Source organism: Bombina bombina, chromosome 4, assembly GCF_027579735.1.
Source record: "Bombina bombina isolate aBomBom1 chromosome 4, aBomBom1.pri, whole genome shotgun sequence".
Lineage (NCBI taxonomy): Eukaryota > Metazoa > Chordata > Amphibia > Anura > Bombinatoridae > Bombina > Bombina bombina.
In genome coordinates, this window is record NC_069502.1 from 94,524,808 (window position 1) to 94,544,461 (window position 19,654).

Genomic DNA, 19,654 nt, shown 5'->3' on the forward strand with positions numbered 1-19,654 from the left:
TGCGGTACAGCTATACCGACAACACTTGTAATAGCTGTGGTGCTGTTTTAACTCTGAAAATGCCATATTTTCAGCGTTACAAGCTGCAACGCAAAACTTGTAATCTAGGTGTTAGTGGGTTAATGGCAGGAGGTAAATGCTGGGCCAAGAGTTAAAGGGACACTAAACCAAATTTTTTTATTTCATGGTTCAGATAGAACAGACAATTGTAAGCAACTTTCTAATTTACACCTATTATCATTTTTTCTTCATTCTCTTGCTATCTTTATTTAAAAAGCAAGAATGTAAAGCTTAGGAGATGGCCCACTTTTGGTTCAGAACCTAGGTTATGCTTGCTTGTCGGTGGCTTAATGTAGCCACCAATAAACAAGCGCTATCCAAGGTGCTGAACCTAAAATGGCTTGGCTCCTAAGCTTTACATTCCTGCTTTTTAAATAAAGATACAAAGAAAAATTGATAATAGGAGTAAATTAGAAAGTTGCTTAAAATCGCCTGCTCTATCTGAATCATGAAAGAAAAAAATTGGGTTTAGTGTTCCTTTAATAGCTAACGCCTAGTTAATAACTATTTAATAGCTACCTAGTTAAAATAATTACAAAATTACCTGTAAAATAAATCCTAACCTAAGTTACAATTAAACCTAACACTACACTATCAATAAATTAATTAACTAAACTATCTACAATTATCTACAATTAAATCAACTAAACTAAATTACAAAAACAAACAAACACTAAATTACAAAAAATAAAAAAAGATTACAAGAATTTTAAACTAATTACACCTACTCTAAGCCCCCTAAAAAAAATAACAAAGCCCCCCAAAATAAAAAAATGCCCTACCGTATTCTAAAATAAAAAGTTAACAGCTCTTTTAACTTACCAGCCCTTAAAAGGGCCTTTTGCGGGGCATGCCCCAAAGAAAACAGCTCTTTTGCATTTAAATAAACATACAATACCCCCCCCAACATTACAACCCACCACCCACATACCCCTAATCTAACCCAAACACCCCTTAAAAAACCTAACACTAAGCCCCTGAAGATCTCCCTACCTTATCTTCACCACGCCGGGTATCACCGATCCGTCCAGAAGAGGGTCCGAAGTCTTCATCCTAGCCGGCAAGAAGAGGTCCAGAAGAGGGTCCGAAGTCTTCATCCTATCCGGCAAGAAGAGGACATCCGGACCGGTAGACATGTTCATCCAGGCGGCGTCTTCTATCTTCATCCATCCGGCGCGGAGTGGGACCATCTTGAAGCAGCCAACGCGGATCCATCCTCTTCTTCGACTCCCGACGAATGAAGGTTCCTTTAAGTGACGTCTTTCAAGATGGCGTCCCTCGAATTCCAATTGGCTGATAGGATTCTATCAGCCAATCGGAATTAAGGTAGGAAAAATCTGATTGTCTGATTGAATCAGCCAATCAGATTCAAGTTCAATCCGATTGGCTGATCCAATCAGCCAATCAGATTGAGCTTGCATCCTATTGGCTGTTCCGATCAGCCAGAAGAAGCCGGCTGCTTCAAGATGGTCCCGCTCCATGCCGGATGGATGAAGATGGAAGACGCCACCTGGATGAACATGTCTACCAGTCCGGATGTCCTCTTCTTGCCAGATAGGATGAAGACTTCGGACCCTCTTCTGGACCTCTTCTTGCCAGATAGGATGAAGACTTCGGACCCTCTTCTGGACGGATCGGTGATACCCTGCGTGGTGAAGATAAGGTAGGGAGATCTTCAGGGGCTTAGTATAGATTTTTTAAAGGGGTGTTTGGGTTAGATTAGGGGTATGTGGGTGGTGGGTTGTAATATTGGGGGGTATTGTATGTTTATTTAAATGCAAAAGAGCTGTTTTCTTTGGGGCACGCCCCGCAAAAGGCCCTTTTAAGGGCTGGTAAGGTAAAAGAGCTGTTCACTTTTTATTTTAGAATAGGGTAGGGCATTTTTTTATTTTGGGGGGCTTTGTTATTTTTTAGGGGGCTTAGAGAAGGTGTAATTAGTTTAAAATTCTTGTAATCTTTTTTTATTTTTTGTAATTTAGTGGGGTTTTTTTTGTAATTTAGTTTAGTTGATTTAATTGTAGATAATTGTAGATAGTTTAGTTAATTAATTTATTGATAGTGTAGTGTTAGGTTTAATTATAACTTAGGTTAGGATTTATTTTACAGATAATTTTGTAATTATTTTAACTAGGTAACTAGGTTATTAACTATTTAATAGCTATTGTACCTAGTTAAAATAAATACAAAGTTGCCTGTAAAATAAATATTAATCCTAAAATAGCTACAATATAATTATAATTTATATTGTAGCTATATTAGGGTTTATTTTACAGGTAAGTATTTAGCTTTAAATAGGATTAATTTATTTAATAAGAGTTAATTTATTTTGTTAGATAAAAATTATATTTAATTTAGGGGGGTGTTAGTGTTAGGGTTAGACTTAGCTTTAGGGGTTAATACATTTATTATAGTAGCGGCGAGGTCCGGTCGGCAGATTAGGGGTTAAAACTTGAAGTTAGGTGTCGGCGATGTTAGGGAAGGCAGATTAGGGGTTAATACATTTATTATAGTGGCGTCGAGGTCCGGTCTGCAGATTAGGGTTTAAGAAGTGTAGGTAGGTAGCGGCGACTTTGGGGGGGCAGATTAGGGGGTAATAAATATAATATAGGGGTCGGCAATGTTAGGGGCAGCAGATTAGGGGTACATAGGGATAATGTATGTGGCGGCGGTGTGCGGTCGGTAGATTAGGGGTTAAAAAAATGTATTAGGGTGGCGGTGATGTTGGGGGCGTTAGTTTAGGGGTACATAGGTAGTTTATGGGTGTTACTGTACTTTAGAGCACAGTAGATAAGAGGTTTATGAACCGGCGTTAGCCCAGAAAGCTCTTAACTCCTGACTTTTTCTGCGGCTGGAGTCTTGTCGTTAGAGTTCTAACGCTCACTTCAGCCAAGACTCTAAATACCAGCATTTGGAAGATCCCATTGAAAAGATAGGATACGCAATTGGCGTAAGGGGATCTGCGGTATGGAAATGTCGTGGCTGGAAAGTGAGCGTTAGACCCTTTCCTGACTGACTCTAAATACCAGCGGGCGGCCAAAACCAGTGTTAGGACCCCCTAACGCTGGTTTGGACGGCTAACTAGGAACTCTAAATCTAGGCGTAATTATTTAGTTGTGATATAAATTAAGCAGATACAATATAAATGGTTCATTGGAAAGTGGGCAGCAGATTTCTGTTCCCATAAGGTATGCTGTAAACTAAAAATACAACTGCCCTAAACAGTTTTACAGGTAGATGGAAATGTGTAGTGCAAATGAAGGAATTGCACAGCTCAACTAGATGTCACCAAATTGTATTTATACCAAACCAAATATAAGATTATACAAGAGGTATAAAGATTTTTTACTTCTATTGAAATAAACATAAATTGTGTTACAAATATAAAAATAGATTATCATCTTCATAGGTGATGCAGTTTCATTATATAAATAGTTATTTTAAAATAAATATACTTAATATGTTGCAACAAAATTGCTTCATTTATACATGCACTTTAGAAATGCTACTATTTTATCTTATCCATGCTTTTAGTTTTTAAAGCACAAGAATAAGTTCACATTTTAGAAATGTAATTTCTTCTGACTTTAACAGAGAATATATCTACTGTCCCTACATTATGTGTTGGATAATGGGTCTGACGCAAGTGCAGCCAACAGTAACTATCTTCTTTGCCAATTTAAAGTTGTAGTTGCAGCCTCTGAGCTCCCGACGCAGGACCAGCATCTCCTGTCTGATGGGGATAGAATTCATACTGAAGTCCACGTTACCCTCAGAATCCAAACATCCATCATGCTGGCATTTAGCTTCAGCGATGACATGGGGGTATCGGTACTGATCAATATCAAGGCTGTAGGGATGGATATAACAGAATATATTTAATAAAATAACACTAGAAATTGAAAAGTTATCATGTGATCTAATTATTTTAAATTAAAACACACTTTTATATTCAAGCTCCATACATCAGCGAGGTTTAAGGGACAGGAAATAAAATTTCAGGATTCATGCACTATTAAAAACATTTGAAATTAATTGTATTGTCATCTATCTCTTAGGAATCCTTGTTAAAACTCACAGAGGTAGGCTCAGAGACACATGCACACTCCTCAGTCTACCTTGTGGATTTTTATTTGCATGAATTATTTTTCAGCTAGATTGCAAGTTTGTGCGTTCGTCTTTTAACGCTGAAAATATGGCATTTTCAGCCTTAAAACAGCAATGCGGCCATTACAAGTTTTGTCAGTATAGGTGTACCGCAAACCCATAACTAAAGTGTTAAAAAGTACACTAACACCCATAAACTACCTATTAACCCCTAAACTGAGGCCCTCCTGTATCACAAACACTAAAATAAACCTATTAACCCCTAATCTGCTGCTCCAGACATCGCTGCCACTAATACAATGTATTAACCCCTATTCCGCCGCTCCCCGACATCGTCGTCACTATATTAAAGTTATTAACCCCTAAACTGCTGCCCTCCCGCATCACAAATACTATTTAAATATTATTAACCCCTAATTTGCCACCCGCTCACACCACCGCTATAATAAACCTATTAACCCCTAAACCGCAAGCCCCCCACAACGAAATATGCTAAAATAAACTATTAACCCCTATACAAACGAAATTATCCAAAATAAAAAAGAATTACACCTAATCTAATAGCCCTATCAAAATAAAAAAGCCCACCCAAAATAAAAAAACCCTAGCCTACAATAAACTACCAATAGCCCTTAAAAGGGCTTTTTGTAGGGCATTGCCCTAAGTTTAACAGCTCTGTTACCTGTAAAAAAAAAATACAAAGACCCCCCAACAGTAAAACCTACCACCCAACCAACCCCCCAAAATAAAAAAAAACTATCTAAAAAATTCTAAGCTAACCATTGCCCTGAAAAGGGCATTTGTATGGGCATTTAGCTCTATTGCATTGCCCTAAAAAGGGCATTTAGCTCTATTCAGAAAGCCCAAACCCTAAACAAAAAAAAAAACCCACCCAAAAAAACCTTAAAAAAAACTAACACTAACCCTCGATGATCCACTTACAGTTTTTAAAGTTTCGCTTGAAGGATTTTGATCCAGGCGGCGAGAAGTCTTCATCCTGGCGCCTCTTCTATCTTCATCCAGGCAGCCAATAGAATGAGAGCTTAAATCCTATTGGCTGATTGGAACAGCCAATAGAATAAGTGTTGCTCAAATCCTATTGGCTGATTTGAACAGCCAATAGGATTTAATAGCTCTAATTCCTATTGTCTGATTAAAATGAACAGCCAATAGGAATGCAAGGGGCGCCATCTTGAATCGCGTCCCTTGCATTGAAGATCCAGTATATGGCGGCGACCATATGAAGAGGATTCTCCGCGCTGGATGTCTTCAGGATGGACCCACTCCGTGCCACCGGGATCAAGATAGAAGATCCCGCTCCGTGCCGCCTGGATGAGGATTTTGCCACCCGGTTGAAGATAGAAGAGGCCGCCTGCATGAAGAATTTTTGCCACCTGGATGAAGACTTCTTGCCGCCTGGATGAAGATCCTTCAAGCGGGACTTCAAAAACTGTAAGTGGATCATCAGTGGTTAGGGGTTATTTTAAGGTTTTTTTTTTTTAGTTTAGAGTTTGGGCTTACTAACTAGAGCTAAATGCCCTTTTAAGGGCAATGCAATAGAGCTAAATGCCCTTTTAAGGGCAATGCCCAGACAAATGCCCTTTTCAGGGCAATGGTTAGCTTAGGTTTTTTTAGATAGGTTTTTTTTTATTTTGTGGCTTTGGGGGGTGGGGGTTTATAATGTTAGTGGGACTTTGTTTGTTTTTGCCAGGTAAAAAAGAGCAATGGGCAATGACCTACAAAAGGCCCTTTTAAGGACTATTGGTAGTTTATTCTAGATTAGTTTTTTTATTTTGTGGTGTTTTTTTTTTTTTAAATGGGTATAATAGGAATACTTTTTATTATTTTTGATAATTTGTTATTTTTTGTAATGTATTTTTTCGATTTGGGGTGGGTTTTTATTTTAGATTAGTGCTTGGGCATTTCACAATAGAGCTGAATGCCCTTTTAAGGGCAAAGCCCATACAAATGCCCTTTTCAGGGCAATGGTTAGCTTAGGTTTTAATTTATTTTTATTTTGTGGGTTTGGGGGTGGGGGTTTGTATACTGTTAGGGGGTGGGGTTTTTAAAGCAAAAGAGCTGTTAAACTTAGGGCAATATCTTACAAAAGACCCTTTTAAGGGCTCACAAAAGGCCCTTTTAAGGGCCCTTGGTAGATTATTCTAGATTAGGCTTTTTTATTTTGGGGTGTTTTTTTTTGTAAAGGGTATTAGAATAGGAAAATTTTTTATTATTTTTGATAATTTCTTTTGTTATATTTTTGTAATGGTAGTTTTTATATTTTTAGTAATTTTAGTGTTTTAAATTTTTTGCAATGTTAGGTTTTAGTGTAAGGCAGGTTAGGTTTTATTTCACAGGTAAGTTTGTATTTATTTTAACTACATAGTTAATAAATAGTTAATAACTATTTACTAACTAGTCTACCTAATTGAAATAAATACAAATTTACCTGTAAAATAAAAATAAAACCTAAGATAGCTAAAATATAACTATTAGTTATATTGTAGCTAGCTTAGGTTTTATTTTACAGGTAAGTATGTATTTAGTTTTAAATATGTATTATTTAGTTAATAATTGTAAGTTTAATTTAGCTGTACTTTAATTATGTTAAAGTTAGGTGGTGTAGGGTTAGGGTTAGGTTTAGGGTTTACGTTAGGGTTTGGGTTAAGTTTAATTTAGCTTGTTGCGATGTGGGGGGCTGTTGGTTTAGGGGTTAATAGATTTATTTACTGGTAGTGATCTTGGAGGCTAGAGGTTTAGGGGTTAATAACTTTAGTATAGTGGCGGCGACATCGGGAGCGGCAGATTAGGGGTTAATAGTTTTATTTAGGTGGTGGCAATGTTGGGGGCAGCAGATTAGGGGTTAATAACTGTATGTAGTTGGTGACGATGTTGGGTGCGGCAGATTAGGGGTTAATACATTTTTGTTGGTAGCGGCACTATCAGGAGCGGCAGATTAGGGGTTAATAACATAATGTAGGTGGCGGCGATGTTGGGGATGGCAGATTAGGGGTGTTTAGACGTGGGGTTTATGTTAGGGTGTTAGGTTCAAACATTACTTTTTTTTCCCCCATAGATATCAATTGCTGCGTTACGGAGCTTTTCATTCTGCGATTGCAGGTGTTATTTTTTTTTTGCCCTCTCTCCCCATTGATGTCTATGGGGAAATCGTGCACAGTGTGGTATGGAGCTCAAAGCAACCATATAGCCCGCACAAGCCTGCTTTTTTAAAACTTGCAATGGCAGCGCTATAGGGGTTGAAATAACGACGTTTTTGTTGCCGTAATCTAGCTGATTGTCAGCAAATTTTTGATAATCACCCTAAGTTTCAAACAAGGTTACAGAAAGAGGTAAATTTGCCAACAAAGTGAAATGGAATTTTAAATAAATAAATATATAAAAACTTGGGGGAAGATTTAATAGGCAGCGGATGCTGCTATCTCCACCCATAGTTTCCGGATCGCCGGAAACCGTCATAAGACCGCTGCTATTTCAAAGGGACAGCCTACACCTTGGTCATCTTAAAGTCTTACCTTAGATTAAGCTGCAAATAGTCTCCTGCACCTTTTCTATATCATGCATTGCAGCAGGAACGGTAAAACAATTATTTTACAATTAATATTTTTTCCTACCAGTTTGAAATGGCTGCCAAGCTCCACTCACCGATGAGATCATGATCTGGGCTGTATCTAGGCACTCTGCTGAATAGCATTGAAAGTCTGTTGAATCCAACTAGTGAGCCTTTTTTGATTGGAAGCAATATGCAGCCCAGTTTGTGATGTCATCAGTGGGTGGAGCTTGGCAGCCATTTCAAACTGGTCAGAAACAATATTCATTTTAAAATAACTGTTTTACCATTCCTGCATTATGATTTAGAAAAGGTGCAGGAGACTATTTGCAGTTTAATCTAAGTTAAGACTTTAAGATGACTAAGGTATAGACTGTCCCTTTAACTTGTCCCTTTAACTTGACACCCCCTGCTAGTGGCCGATTGGCCTCGAATGTAAAGAGGGCGGCATTGCACAAGCATTTCTTGTGAAATGCTTGTGCAATGTTAAATGCTGACAGTGTATGCTGTTGGCATTTAGCGATGTCGGGAGGACATGGTTCCCTATAGCGAATCATGTCCGTCCGACATTTGGTAAATTGACCCACTGGTCTGGCTGAATCATAAAACATGTTAGGTTCTATGGTACTTTAGAGATTTCAAAAATATTAAAGCAGATATTATCATCTGCATAAATATATTACTAAAGCTGAGAGCTTTGCATAGTAAATTATGTTATAATCAGGTTGCCACAGTATTTTTTTTAACACTAGAGCAGAAATTTTACAATAGCCACAGGTACTGATCTCAGTGTTTAGCTGTTGATTGGTACATATGTTCTTGTGCATAGCTTGACTGTTTGGCAGCTAGTGCACAAAGTACTCACCAGTAAAGCTGATTTTAATGTCACAATCAGCTGGTATAAGTTAAGTGACAGGAAACCACAACATTCTCTCTCATGATTTGGATAGAACATACAATTTTAAACATCTTTCCAATTTACTTCTATTATCAAATTTGCTTCATTCTCTTGTTATCCTTTGCTGAAGGAACATCATTGCACTACTGACAGGAAGCTGAACACATCTAGTTGGCCAATCACAAGAGACAAATGTGTGCAGGCACCAATGAGCAGCAGCTCCCACTAGTGAAGAATATGTGCATATTATTTTTCAACAAGCGATACCAAGTGAACGAAGCATATTAGAAAATAGAACTGAAATTAAAAGTGTCTTAAAATTAAAGGAACACTGAACCCTTTTTTTTTCTTTCATGATTCAGACAGAGCATGCAATTTTAAGCAACTTTCTAATTTACTCCTATTATCAATTTTTCTTCATTCTCTTGCTATCTTTATTTGAAAAAGAAAGTCCAGGACCCTGGACAGCACTTTTTTATTGGTGGATGAATTTATCCACCAATCAGCAAGAACAACACAGGTTGTTCATCAAAAATGGGCCGTCATCTAAACTTACATACTTGCTTTTCAAATAATGATACCAAGAGAATTAAGAACATTTGCTAATAGGAGTAAATTAGAAAGTTGCTTAAAATTGCATGCGCTATCTGTATCACAAAAGAAAAAATTTGGGTTTGGTGTCCCTTTAAATGCTTTATCTGAATTATGCAAGTTTAATTTATTTTGACTTTCCTATCCCTTTAATAAGTTAATCTTTTCTATTCAAAGATATTTTATATATATTAAATGAAAGTTCTCCACATCCAGTCCCAAATTGACAAAATATATGAAAACATTTTTAAAACATTGTTTTGCATAACACCCTATTTGTAGTCATCTGCCCTTGCTACATTTGATACATGGGGCGGGATACAGAACACTAGAATAATTACAATCTTTCCACAGAAGATGGATTCACACCTTGTATGCCATTGGCTACTGTGTAATAACAATCTTCTAGTTTATTTTAACATGATTGAAATAAGTATGAAGTTGATAATGGGACTGTCCTAAATTGTGACCACAGACTTGCATGTCTCCTCTAACTCTTTTAAAGAGACAGTCAACACCAAAATTGTTATTGTTTCAAAAGATACAATTTCCCAGTTTTGCACAACTAACATTGTTATATTAATATACTTTATAACATTTAAAACCTCTAAATTTCTGCCTGTTTCAAAGCCTCTACATGCAGCCTCTTAATCACATGCTTTTTAATAGCTTTTCACAACAAGAGACTGCTCGTTCATGTGGGCCATATAGATAACACTGTATTAACGCCCATAGAGTTGTGCATGACACTGCACTAATTGGCTAAAATGCAAGTCATGTGATCAGGGGGTTGTCAAAAGAGGCTTAGGGGAATATTTATCAAGCTCCGTATAGAGCTTGATGCCACGTGTTTCTGGCGAGCCTTCAAAGACCGCTGCTCCATAACCTGTCCGCCTGCTCTGAGGCAACGGACAGAAATCAACCTGATCGAATACGATCGGGTTGATTGACGCCCCCTGCTAGCGATTGGCCGTGAATCTGCAGGGGGCGGCATTGCACCAGCAGTTCGCCAGATTTTCTGGTGCAATGATTAATGATGCAATGATAAAGGACAAGAGCGTATCACTTATCACTTCCAAATATAAACCAAGCCCCCTTTAGACACCAGTGCTTGGTTTATATTTGAAAGTGATAAGAAATAGTATTTATCTAGCAGCTCCTGCTTGGCAGTAGTTTAATGGTTTGCATTGCAACAGTAATATATATCAATTTTACCTGTAATCCCAGGGAGAGATGGAGCGTTTTCTGATGTCATTCGCCACATTCTGGGCTTGCCCGCTGATATTCAGGCTGACCCGCACTACTGGGGGAAATGCCATGCTTCTGGGGGGTGGGCATCCTTTCTTCACAGGATGCAGGTCTACACCATAGACAGAGACCATTATACTGGCTCCTAAAATAAGAAGCAATGTGGCAGGAAACTGGGAGAAAGAACAAAATATGTAGACACGTTAGACGTTGTTAATACAATCCCCTAATAAAACTATTCATTTTGTGATTCAGATAGAGAATACAATTTTAAACAACTTTCCAATTTACTTCAGTTATCTAATTTGTCTTCATAATCTTCATATCCTTTGTTGAAGAAGCAGCAATGCACAACTGGGAGATACCTAGTTAATGCACTGGGTTAGACAATAACATGAAACATATATGTGCTGCAACCAATTAGTAGCTCCTGAGCCTACCTACGTATTATTTTCTACACAGGATACGAAGAGAACAAAACAAATTGGATTATAGAAAAATATTGGAAATTTGTTTAAAATCACAAGTTCTATCTGAATTATGAAAGAAAAAAATGGGTTTCATGTCCCTTTAGTAGTAGACTTAAAGGGACACTCAAGTCAAAATTAAGCTTTCATGGGGCCCGATTCGATATGCAGCATCGCCCGCAAAAGCCGGCAACGCCAGATTTTGCGCGATTTGGTATTACATATACGGCGTAGCATACAAGTTACGCGCGTATATTTCACCCTTCGGCCGTATTTTTTTTACTCATAGACTAACATAGAACGACGCGCAATGTGGTATCCAATATACAGACTTACGCGCGCAGAATTCAGAAAATCTACTCCATTCTCATCTCGCCACAAATTGCAGGCGCAGGAACCCTTGCACTGACTAAAAAAACAACGTAACTCCCTGGAAGCCTTAACAAACACATACATTTAAGCAGCATCTCAAGGTTAAAGGGACAGTATATGAGCTTGTAGGTACTTTATCACATTGTGGACATATACTTGCTTATTTACTTTAAATTGGATTACCTTCATCTCTTTAGAACCCACTGGAGTGTAATTTATTCTAATGCTAACCCAGCTTGGCACTGATGCCAAAATATATAAAGGGACAGTCAAGTCCAAAGAAAACCTTCTTCTTTTAAATAGGGCATGTTATTTCAAACTACTTTCAGATTTAATTATAACACTTGCTTTGTTCTCTTGGTATTCTTAGTTGAAAGCAAAACCTAGGATGGCTCATATGATAATTTCTAAGACCTTCTTGAAGGCTGCCTCTATGCAAATGTGTCAAAACAATCACAGACACCACAACCTCTCACCTGCAGACTTATAACACCTGATAATGCCCACCCTATCAGTAACACCACTACTATATATACCAATGTGTCAATTTATATTGGATGTGAGATACATTGATTTACATCTTACAAGTGAATATTACTATATATACCCTTCAGAAAGAACTATTGTGGATGTGAGTTATAGTACAAGAATATGTCATAAACAGGATAATATTACCTTTTTTGGGCCATTTCCACACAGGCCTTATTATATGTTTTAACAATATTAGTGTACTAAAACACACCTCACATGGATGTGGATGACAATTATATGGTAAATAACAGAGGACAAGATTTATGATGAACTAGAAGAATATTTATTTATTTTTTGGCTTCTTGGATGAGGGAGCTGAGGTGGCTGTAGTGGATTGCCTTGTTCTCCTGGTTTGAGAAGATTCTTCTGTTTCTGCTGGTGTGCTGGCCACAGACGATAGGCTGGAGACAGTGTCCTGTTGGTGTGTAAAGTGCTCAACCAACACACCCAAGAGTTGATTTTGTTCCCGCCATCTATTGTCCATTTGCATCTGCATATCAGACAGAATTCGCATCATCTGTGATTGGTTATAAACACTTGCACTTAATGATGCTGCTATGTCCCTGTGTAGCTCTATCCTACATTGTTGTCTCCTCTGTTGGCTCCTGAAGAACCTCTCTTGGCCTCTTTGTATGTTCTCCGTGCTTGTTATGAGCCTCCTCTGCAGTGCAATGTATTCCTCACCCAGGGGTGAATACAATGCATCCACAGGCTCTTGAGCAGCATGGCTTCTAGGTGCTTGAGGTGCAGGTTCAGCTGCATCTGCTGGTTCCTGTGGGACATTTTCAGCTGCATCTGCTGGTGCTTGAGGTGCATGTTCAGCTGCATCTGCTGGTGCTTTAGGTGCAGGTTCAGCTGCATCTGCTGCTGCTTGAGTACTTTCAGCTATATGTTCTTCTGCAGATGGTGGAGCTCTACCAAGTGAAGAGGATGGTGGAGCTCTTCCAAGTGAAGAGGATGGTGGAGCTCTTCCAAGTGAAGAGAATGGTGGAGCTCTCAGGGTGGATTGATAGTCCCACTGATGACCAGTGTGTGACCACTCAGCCTGTCCAGTTGGCACTTCTTGTGACATAGCCTGTGTGTAAAAGCCATGACTGCCCTGAGATTGTGTTGGGGGGGGGGGGGGGTAAATACATGGACCCTTTGTGGCTGTCTTGGCTCCCCCTCAAAGCCAAAAGAAGAATATTCCTCTGTCCAGGAATCTTGCCAGGGGTCATATGTCAATGGTGGTGGCATCACTTCTGGGTCCTCAACTGAAGCCATCCAACCCTGCTCATGCCTGGGAGCATAATGTTCATGTGGTTGTCTGAATACTGGTGGTGGTGGCTGCATGCCTGTGACTGGTGGTGGTGGTGGAGGTGGCGGCATGCATGTGACTGGTGGTGGTGGTGGAGGTGGCGGCATGCCTGTTTGCATCCTCATGACAGGAGGTTCTGTGGAGGAGTCAAATGATGAGAGGGATTAGTACAGTCATATATATGTCCATGTGGGCATACAATATACATTGATACATGCTAGGGCCTATACTGATTCTCATGTCAAACTCTATAACATGCATGTGCACATTGTGATTTGTGATATGAGGGATTTTAATATGCGCAGTATACGGTATGTGTTTCATACAATAGTTATGTGTACATGTCAATGATGGAAAAAATGTGTTCTTTAAGTGACACTATGGTCACACAATTTACTTTAGCCTGATGTAGGCACAGAACCTGCTTTCTTGAGCTAAAAGTATTGTGATGGCTATAGTGTCCATTTACTGAAAACTCTACATGTGGCTTGTGGCCTGTGTTACTCTGAGACATGTTAGTATTGCACTATTCCACCTCATATCATGAATTGCATTGTGTTAAGTAGCATTAATGTCAAATATAATTGTAGATGTTTTTGTTAGTAGGCCAAATACCATGCTCCTCATTGTGTACATGAATGTGTGACATTAAAGGATGTTATATCTCAAATACATATAATACTGGTGTGTGGGATGTTACTCACCAGCATGATGTGCTGTGGTTGCAGCCCCTGAGTCACGAGCCCCTGGAAGTCCATGGACTGCTGTGATACTCAGGGACCTGCGTATCATCTCCTGCCAGGTGTTGTATTCTATGTCCAGGGGTGGACCAGCGCCTATTCCCCTCTGGTGAATAGCTTCCTGCCCCATCTTTTCTTTCACCAGCCTCTTACAGTCATTCCACCTTTTTTTAAGGCCCTCAACAGTCCTCCTCTGCGGGGCCACACTGTTGACGGCATCCTCTACCGCCAACCATGCTGTTTTATGCCTTTTGGCAACGCCTTTGCCCTTCTCCTGGCCAAAGAGGGCACTGTGATTGTCCATGATGGCCTGGACTAGGGCAACATTCTCATCGAATGAGAAGTTTGGACATCTCATCCTCTCATCCTCCATGGACACTTGGCTTGCTCCCTGTGATGTCCCTGGTGTGGGTTCCTCCCTATCCTCTCCCTCTTCCCCCCTTCTGTCCCCATGTGCACCCTCTGTCCCTCTTCTAGATGTGCCTGGTCTCTGGGGCTCTTGGGCATCTCCCCTCCCATCATCCCTTCTAGCACTCCCTCTCTCCACTCCACTTACTCCCTGACGGGGACCCCACTGCTCCTCCTGTCCTCTACAATGCTCCTCTCGCTGCCACTCCTCTCCCCTCCTCTCCTCCGCCCTACCTCTCCCTGCCATCCTCACACTACACACACTCACACACTCACACTCACTCCCAGTTCAACCACACACAATCAAAACCAAACACTCAGCCTATCACACTGTAAAATTTAAATAAAATGTGTGAGGTGTTAGAAAAAAAAGTGTGGTGTATTTGTATATGTATGTATGCAATATGTAAAAATATGTGTAAGTGTACAAGCTTTATCAACCAACAATGCGACCTAACTCCTCTGTTTGCGCCTCTATCTCTACTCTGACTAATCCTCCACTCCACTGTAGTGTGCTGTAGCTCAACGAACCATCCAAACACACTGAAGAAAATGGCGGCTGCACATGGGTTTATATATGACTTTTGAATAGCGTAATTACGTGTCGCATTTTTAGATGGAGTCGCGGTTCATTTTTACGAGTGTTAGCCTAATTTGCATAAAACTACTCTTTATTGAGACTTTACATGGACAAAATATAGGCGTAAGTGACTTGCGACAACGAAAATGTGTATTTGCGCACTTTTCGGAAGATCGCCAGTTTGTCCTACTTACGCCAGTTAAGCATCTAACGGCGCAGTATATGTAATACCCCGATGTGCGAGGTGAAATTACGGGCGGCGTGGGTTCCCACTCTTGTGCCGAAAACTACGCCATATATCGGATCGCGCCCATAATTCAGATGCAATTTTAAACAGCGTTCCAATTTAGTTCCATTACAATATTTACACTTTTTGAGTCACCAGCTCCTACTGAGCGCTTTCAAGACTTCACAGAATATACATATATTTATTTGTGATTGGCTGATGGCTGTTGCATGATACAGGAAGAGTGGATATTTCTCAGAAAAAAATCAAATTCTCATTTGAAGTTCTGACTAAGGGCTCCATTACATATGCAGCGTCACCCGCAAAAGCCGGTGACAACGGTTTTTGTGTGAGTTTGGTATTCTATATACTTCACCCGTCACTCGCAATTTTTACTCCCTTAAGTTAACATGGGACCGCGTCACAAATCGGTATCCAATATTCAGTGCAAGGACTTACGTGGTGAAAATGGATACATCTTACTCCATTTTCACCTCGCCATACATGGCAGCCGCAGCAGGCCTTGCGCTGAGTATAGGAGCACCGTAACTCCCAAAAATGCCTGCAAAAATAAACTAACACCTAACGCATGTGCAATATCTATCTACCTGTCAACCGCAATCCCCCACCGCAATAACTAATAAAGTGTATTAACCCCTATATCCGCCATCAAACCCACATCGGAACTAATACAAGTATTAACCCCTAAACCGACAACCCCCCCACAACACAATAAGTCTAATTAAACTATTAACCCCTATATACATATATATATATATATCAAACCCACACCGCAAGTAATAACTAAATTATTAACCCCTAAATCCGCCAACCCCAACATCGCAAACTACCTATTAAAACTATTAATCCCTAATCCTAGTCATTAACCCACAACGTAAACTACCTATTAAAGTATTAACCCCTAAACCACCAAAGCCCACAACGCAATAAACCTAACCCCTAACCTAACACCCCCTAACCTAACACCCCCTAAATGAACCCAAATTACCTAAATTACAAAATACTAAAGTTACTATTAAAATAAAAAAAACCTAACACTACTTTGAAAATAAAAATAAACTAAGTATAAATTAAAGGGACAGTCTAGTCAAAATTAAAATTCTGGTGTAGACTGTCTCTTTAAGCTAAAATTACAGAAAATAAAAAAATCTAAGATTACATAAAATAAAAAAATAAAAAACAAAATTTATGCTTACCTGATAAATGTATTTATTTCTTGACACAATGAGTTCACGGATCATCATTAATTACTGTTGGGAATATCACTCCTGCCCAGCAGGAGGTGGCAAAGAGCACCACAGCAAAGCTGTTAATTATCAGCTCCCTTCTATCCCACCCCAGTCATTCGACCGAAGTAAAGGAGAGAGAGGAAGCAACAAGGTGCAGAGGTGTCTGAAGTTTATAAAATACTAACAACCTGTCTAAATAACAGGGCGGGCCATGGACTCATCGTGTCAAGAAATAAATACATTTATCAGGTAAGCATAAATTTTGTTTTCTTTCTAATGACACAATGAGTCCACGGATCATCATTAATTACTGATGGGAATCAATACCCAAGCTAGAGTACACAGATGATACGGGAGGGACAAGACAGAAAATCTAAACGGAAGGCACCACTGCTTGAAAAACCTTTCTCCCAAAAGCGACCTCAGCCGAGGTTAAAAAGTCAAATTTATAGAAGTTTGAAAAAGAGTGAAGAGAGGACCAAGTTGCAGCCTTGCAAAACTCTTCCATAAAGGCTTCATTTTGAATGCCCGGGAAGAGGAAACAACCCTCATAGAAAGAGCCGTTACTCCCTCGGGAGACTGCTGTCCAGCAGTTTCATATGCAAAGCAAATTATACTCTTCAGTGACAAAGAAAGAGAAGTAGCAGTAGCTTTCTGTCCCGTACGTTAAACAGAAAACTGAAGAAATCCTTAGTCGCCTGTAAAAAGAATTTTAGTGCACGAACCACGTCCAGATTGTGTAGAAGCCATTCCTCCTGAGAAGAAGGATTAGGACACAAGGAAGGAACAACAAACTCCTGATTAATGTTCCGGTCTGAAACTACTTTAGGGAGAAACCCTAATTTAGTACGAAAAAAAGGAGACTCATACTCCTGATTAATGTTCCAGTCTGAAACTATGCAATACCGAGAGCTCTGAAAATCTACGAACAGATGAAATAGCGACAAGAAACAAAACTTTCCAAGATAACAACTTAATATCTAAGGAATGCATCGTCTCAAACTGAGCCCCTTGAAGAACTTTAAGAACTAAATTAAGACTCCAAAAAGTAACTGATTTGAATATGGGCCTGATCCTGACTAAGGTCTGACAAAACGATTGTACATCTGGAAAGTCTGCCAGACATTAATGTAACAAAATAGACAAGGCCGATATTTGAACCTTTAGGGAACTTGCCTATAATCCCTTCTCCAAACTTCTTGGAGAAAGGACAGAATTCTAGGAATCCAAACTCTACTCAAAGAGTAGCCCTTGGATTCACACCAGTATAGATATTTACGCCATATCTTATGGTAAATCTTCCTAGTCCCAGGTTTATGAACCTGAATCATGGTCTCAATGACTGATTCCGAAAATCCACGCTTGGATAAAATTAAGCGTTCAATCTTGAAGCAGTCAGCTTCTGCGAAACTAGATTTGGATGAAAGAAAGGTCCTTGAATTAGAAGCTCCTTCCTCAAAAGAAGTCTCCAAGGTGGAAGAGATGACATGTCCACCAGGTCTGCATACCAAATCCTGCGAGGCCATGCCGGTGCAAGGAGGATCACCAATGCCCTCTCCTGCTTGATTCGAGCAATGACCCAAGGTAGAAGAGCAAATGGAGGAAATCGGTATGCAAGACTGAAATTCCAAGGTACCATCAGAGCGTCTATCAGTACAGCCTGTGGGTTCCTAGCCCTTGACCTGTACCACGGAAGCTTGGCATTCTGCCAAGAATCAATGAGATCCAATTCCGAATGACCCATTTGAGAATCAGGCTGGAAAACACTTCCGGATGGAGTTCCCACTCCCCCGGGTGAAAGGTCTGCCTGCTTAGGAAGTCCGCCTCCCAGATGTCCACTCCTGGAATGTGGATCGCCAACAGACAGCAATTGTGGGTCTCCGCCCACTGAATGATCTTGGCTACCTCTGTCATGGCCAAGGAACTCCAAGTTCCTCCCTGACTGGTGGAGTAAGCCACTGAAGTTATATTATTTGACTGGAACGTGATTAACCGGGCCAAAGCTAATTGAGGCCAGGCCAGGAGAGCATTGAAGATTGTTCTCAATTCCAGAATGTTTATGGGTAGAACAGACTCCGACCGAGTCCATGTTCCCTGAGCCTTTAGAGAGCCCCAAACTGCTCCCCATCCCAGAAGGCTGGCATCTGTTGTCACAATTACCCAGGAAGATCTGCAAAAGCAGGTTCCCTGGGAGAGATGATCCTGAGACAACCACCAAAGTAGAGATCCCTTGTCTCCTGCTCCAGCTGTAATCGTGGAGACAGATCCGCATAATCTCAGTTCCACTGCCTGAGCATGATAAACTGCAGAAGTCTGAGATGGAAACGGGCGAACAGGATGATGTCCATTGCTGCTACCATCAGCCCAATTACCTCCATGCACTGAGCCACTGATGACCGAGGAGAGGACTGAAGTGCTAGGCAACAATTAAAAATTCCTTGATTTCCTGACTTCTGTCAGAATTTTTTTTTATAAGGAGTCTATTATGGATCCCCAGAAAACTACCCTTGTAGTTAGAACTAAGGAACTCTTTTCCAAATTCACCTTCCATCCGAGAGTAGAGAAAATTCTGGGAGCTGTGGCAAGGCCGAATGGAAGAGCCCCAAGCTGGAAGTGTTTGTCTAGAAAGGCAAACCTTAGAAAATTGGATGGTCCTTGTGGATGGGAACCTGCAAGTAAGCATCCTTTAAATCCACCGTGGTCATGTTAACTGACCCTCTTGGACCCAAGGAAGAATGGAACAAATAGTTTCCATCTTAAAGGACAGCACTCTGAGAAACTGAAACTTGATTAGACTCAAGGGTAAAATTGGTCTGACGGTTCCCTCCTTCTTGGGAACCACAAACAGATTGGAAAAGAATCCAAGACCTCGTTCCTGATTTGGAACAGAAACTACCAAGTCGGAGAAGTTCCGTACAAGTGTAAGAATGCCTGTCTTTTTGTCTGGTCTGCAGAGAATCTTGAAGGCAGAACCTGCCCCTGGGAGGAAAAATCTTAAACTCCAGTTTGTATTTCGAAACCAAGCTTGAGCGAAGAAAGAAAGCCTGACCCCCACAAGATCCGGTCCCGGATCGGAGGCAGGCTCTTCATGCTGTCTTTGATTCAACAGCAGGCTTTTTGAATTGCTTTCCCCAATTCCAAGACTGATTGGGTCTCCAGGAAGGCTTGGACTGCTAACGCTTGGAAGAGGGAGTGGAAGGAACGAAAATTACTCTGACATTTCTCTTATCCTGAGGGAGGAAATATCCCTTACCTCTCATAATATCAGAGTTATCTCCGTCAAACCAGGTCCAAACAAGTTCTTTCCCTTGTAA

At 40.2% G+C, this 19,654-nt stretch overlaps 1 protein-coding gene across 1 annotated transcript in view; it reads right to left on the reverse strand.

Moving 5' to 3' along the window:
- Nucleotides 1-3,669: 3,669 nt before the first annotated feature.
- LOC128656912 (interleukin-17A-like) overlaps nucleotides 3,670-19,654 on the reverse strand; it is a 28,487-nt gene continuing 12,502 nt past the window's right edge. Inside the window, exons 2-3 of the mRNA XM_053711086.1 lie at nucleotides 10,437-10,642; nucleotides 3,670-3,907 (exon numbers count right to left, since the gene is read on the reverse strand). Coding sequence (XP_053567061.1) covers nucleotides 3,670-3,907; nucleotides 10,437-10,642 — 444 coding nt within the window. The remainder of the gene's footprint in view (nucleotides 3,908-10,436; nucleotides 10,643-19,654) is intronic.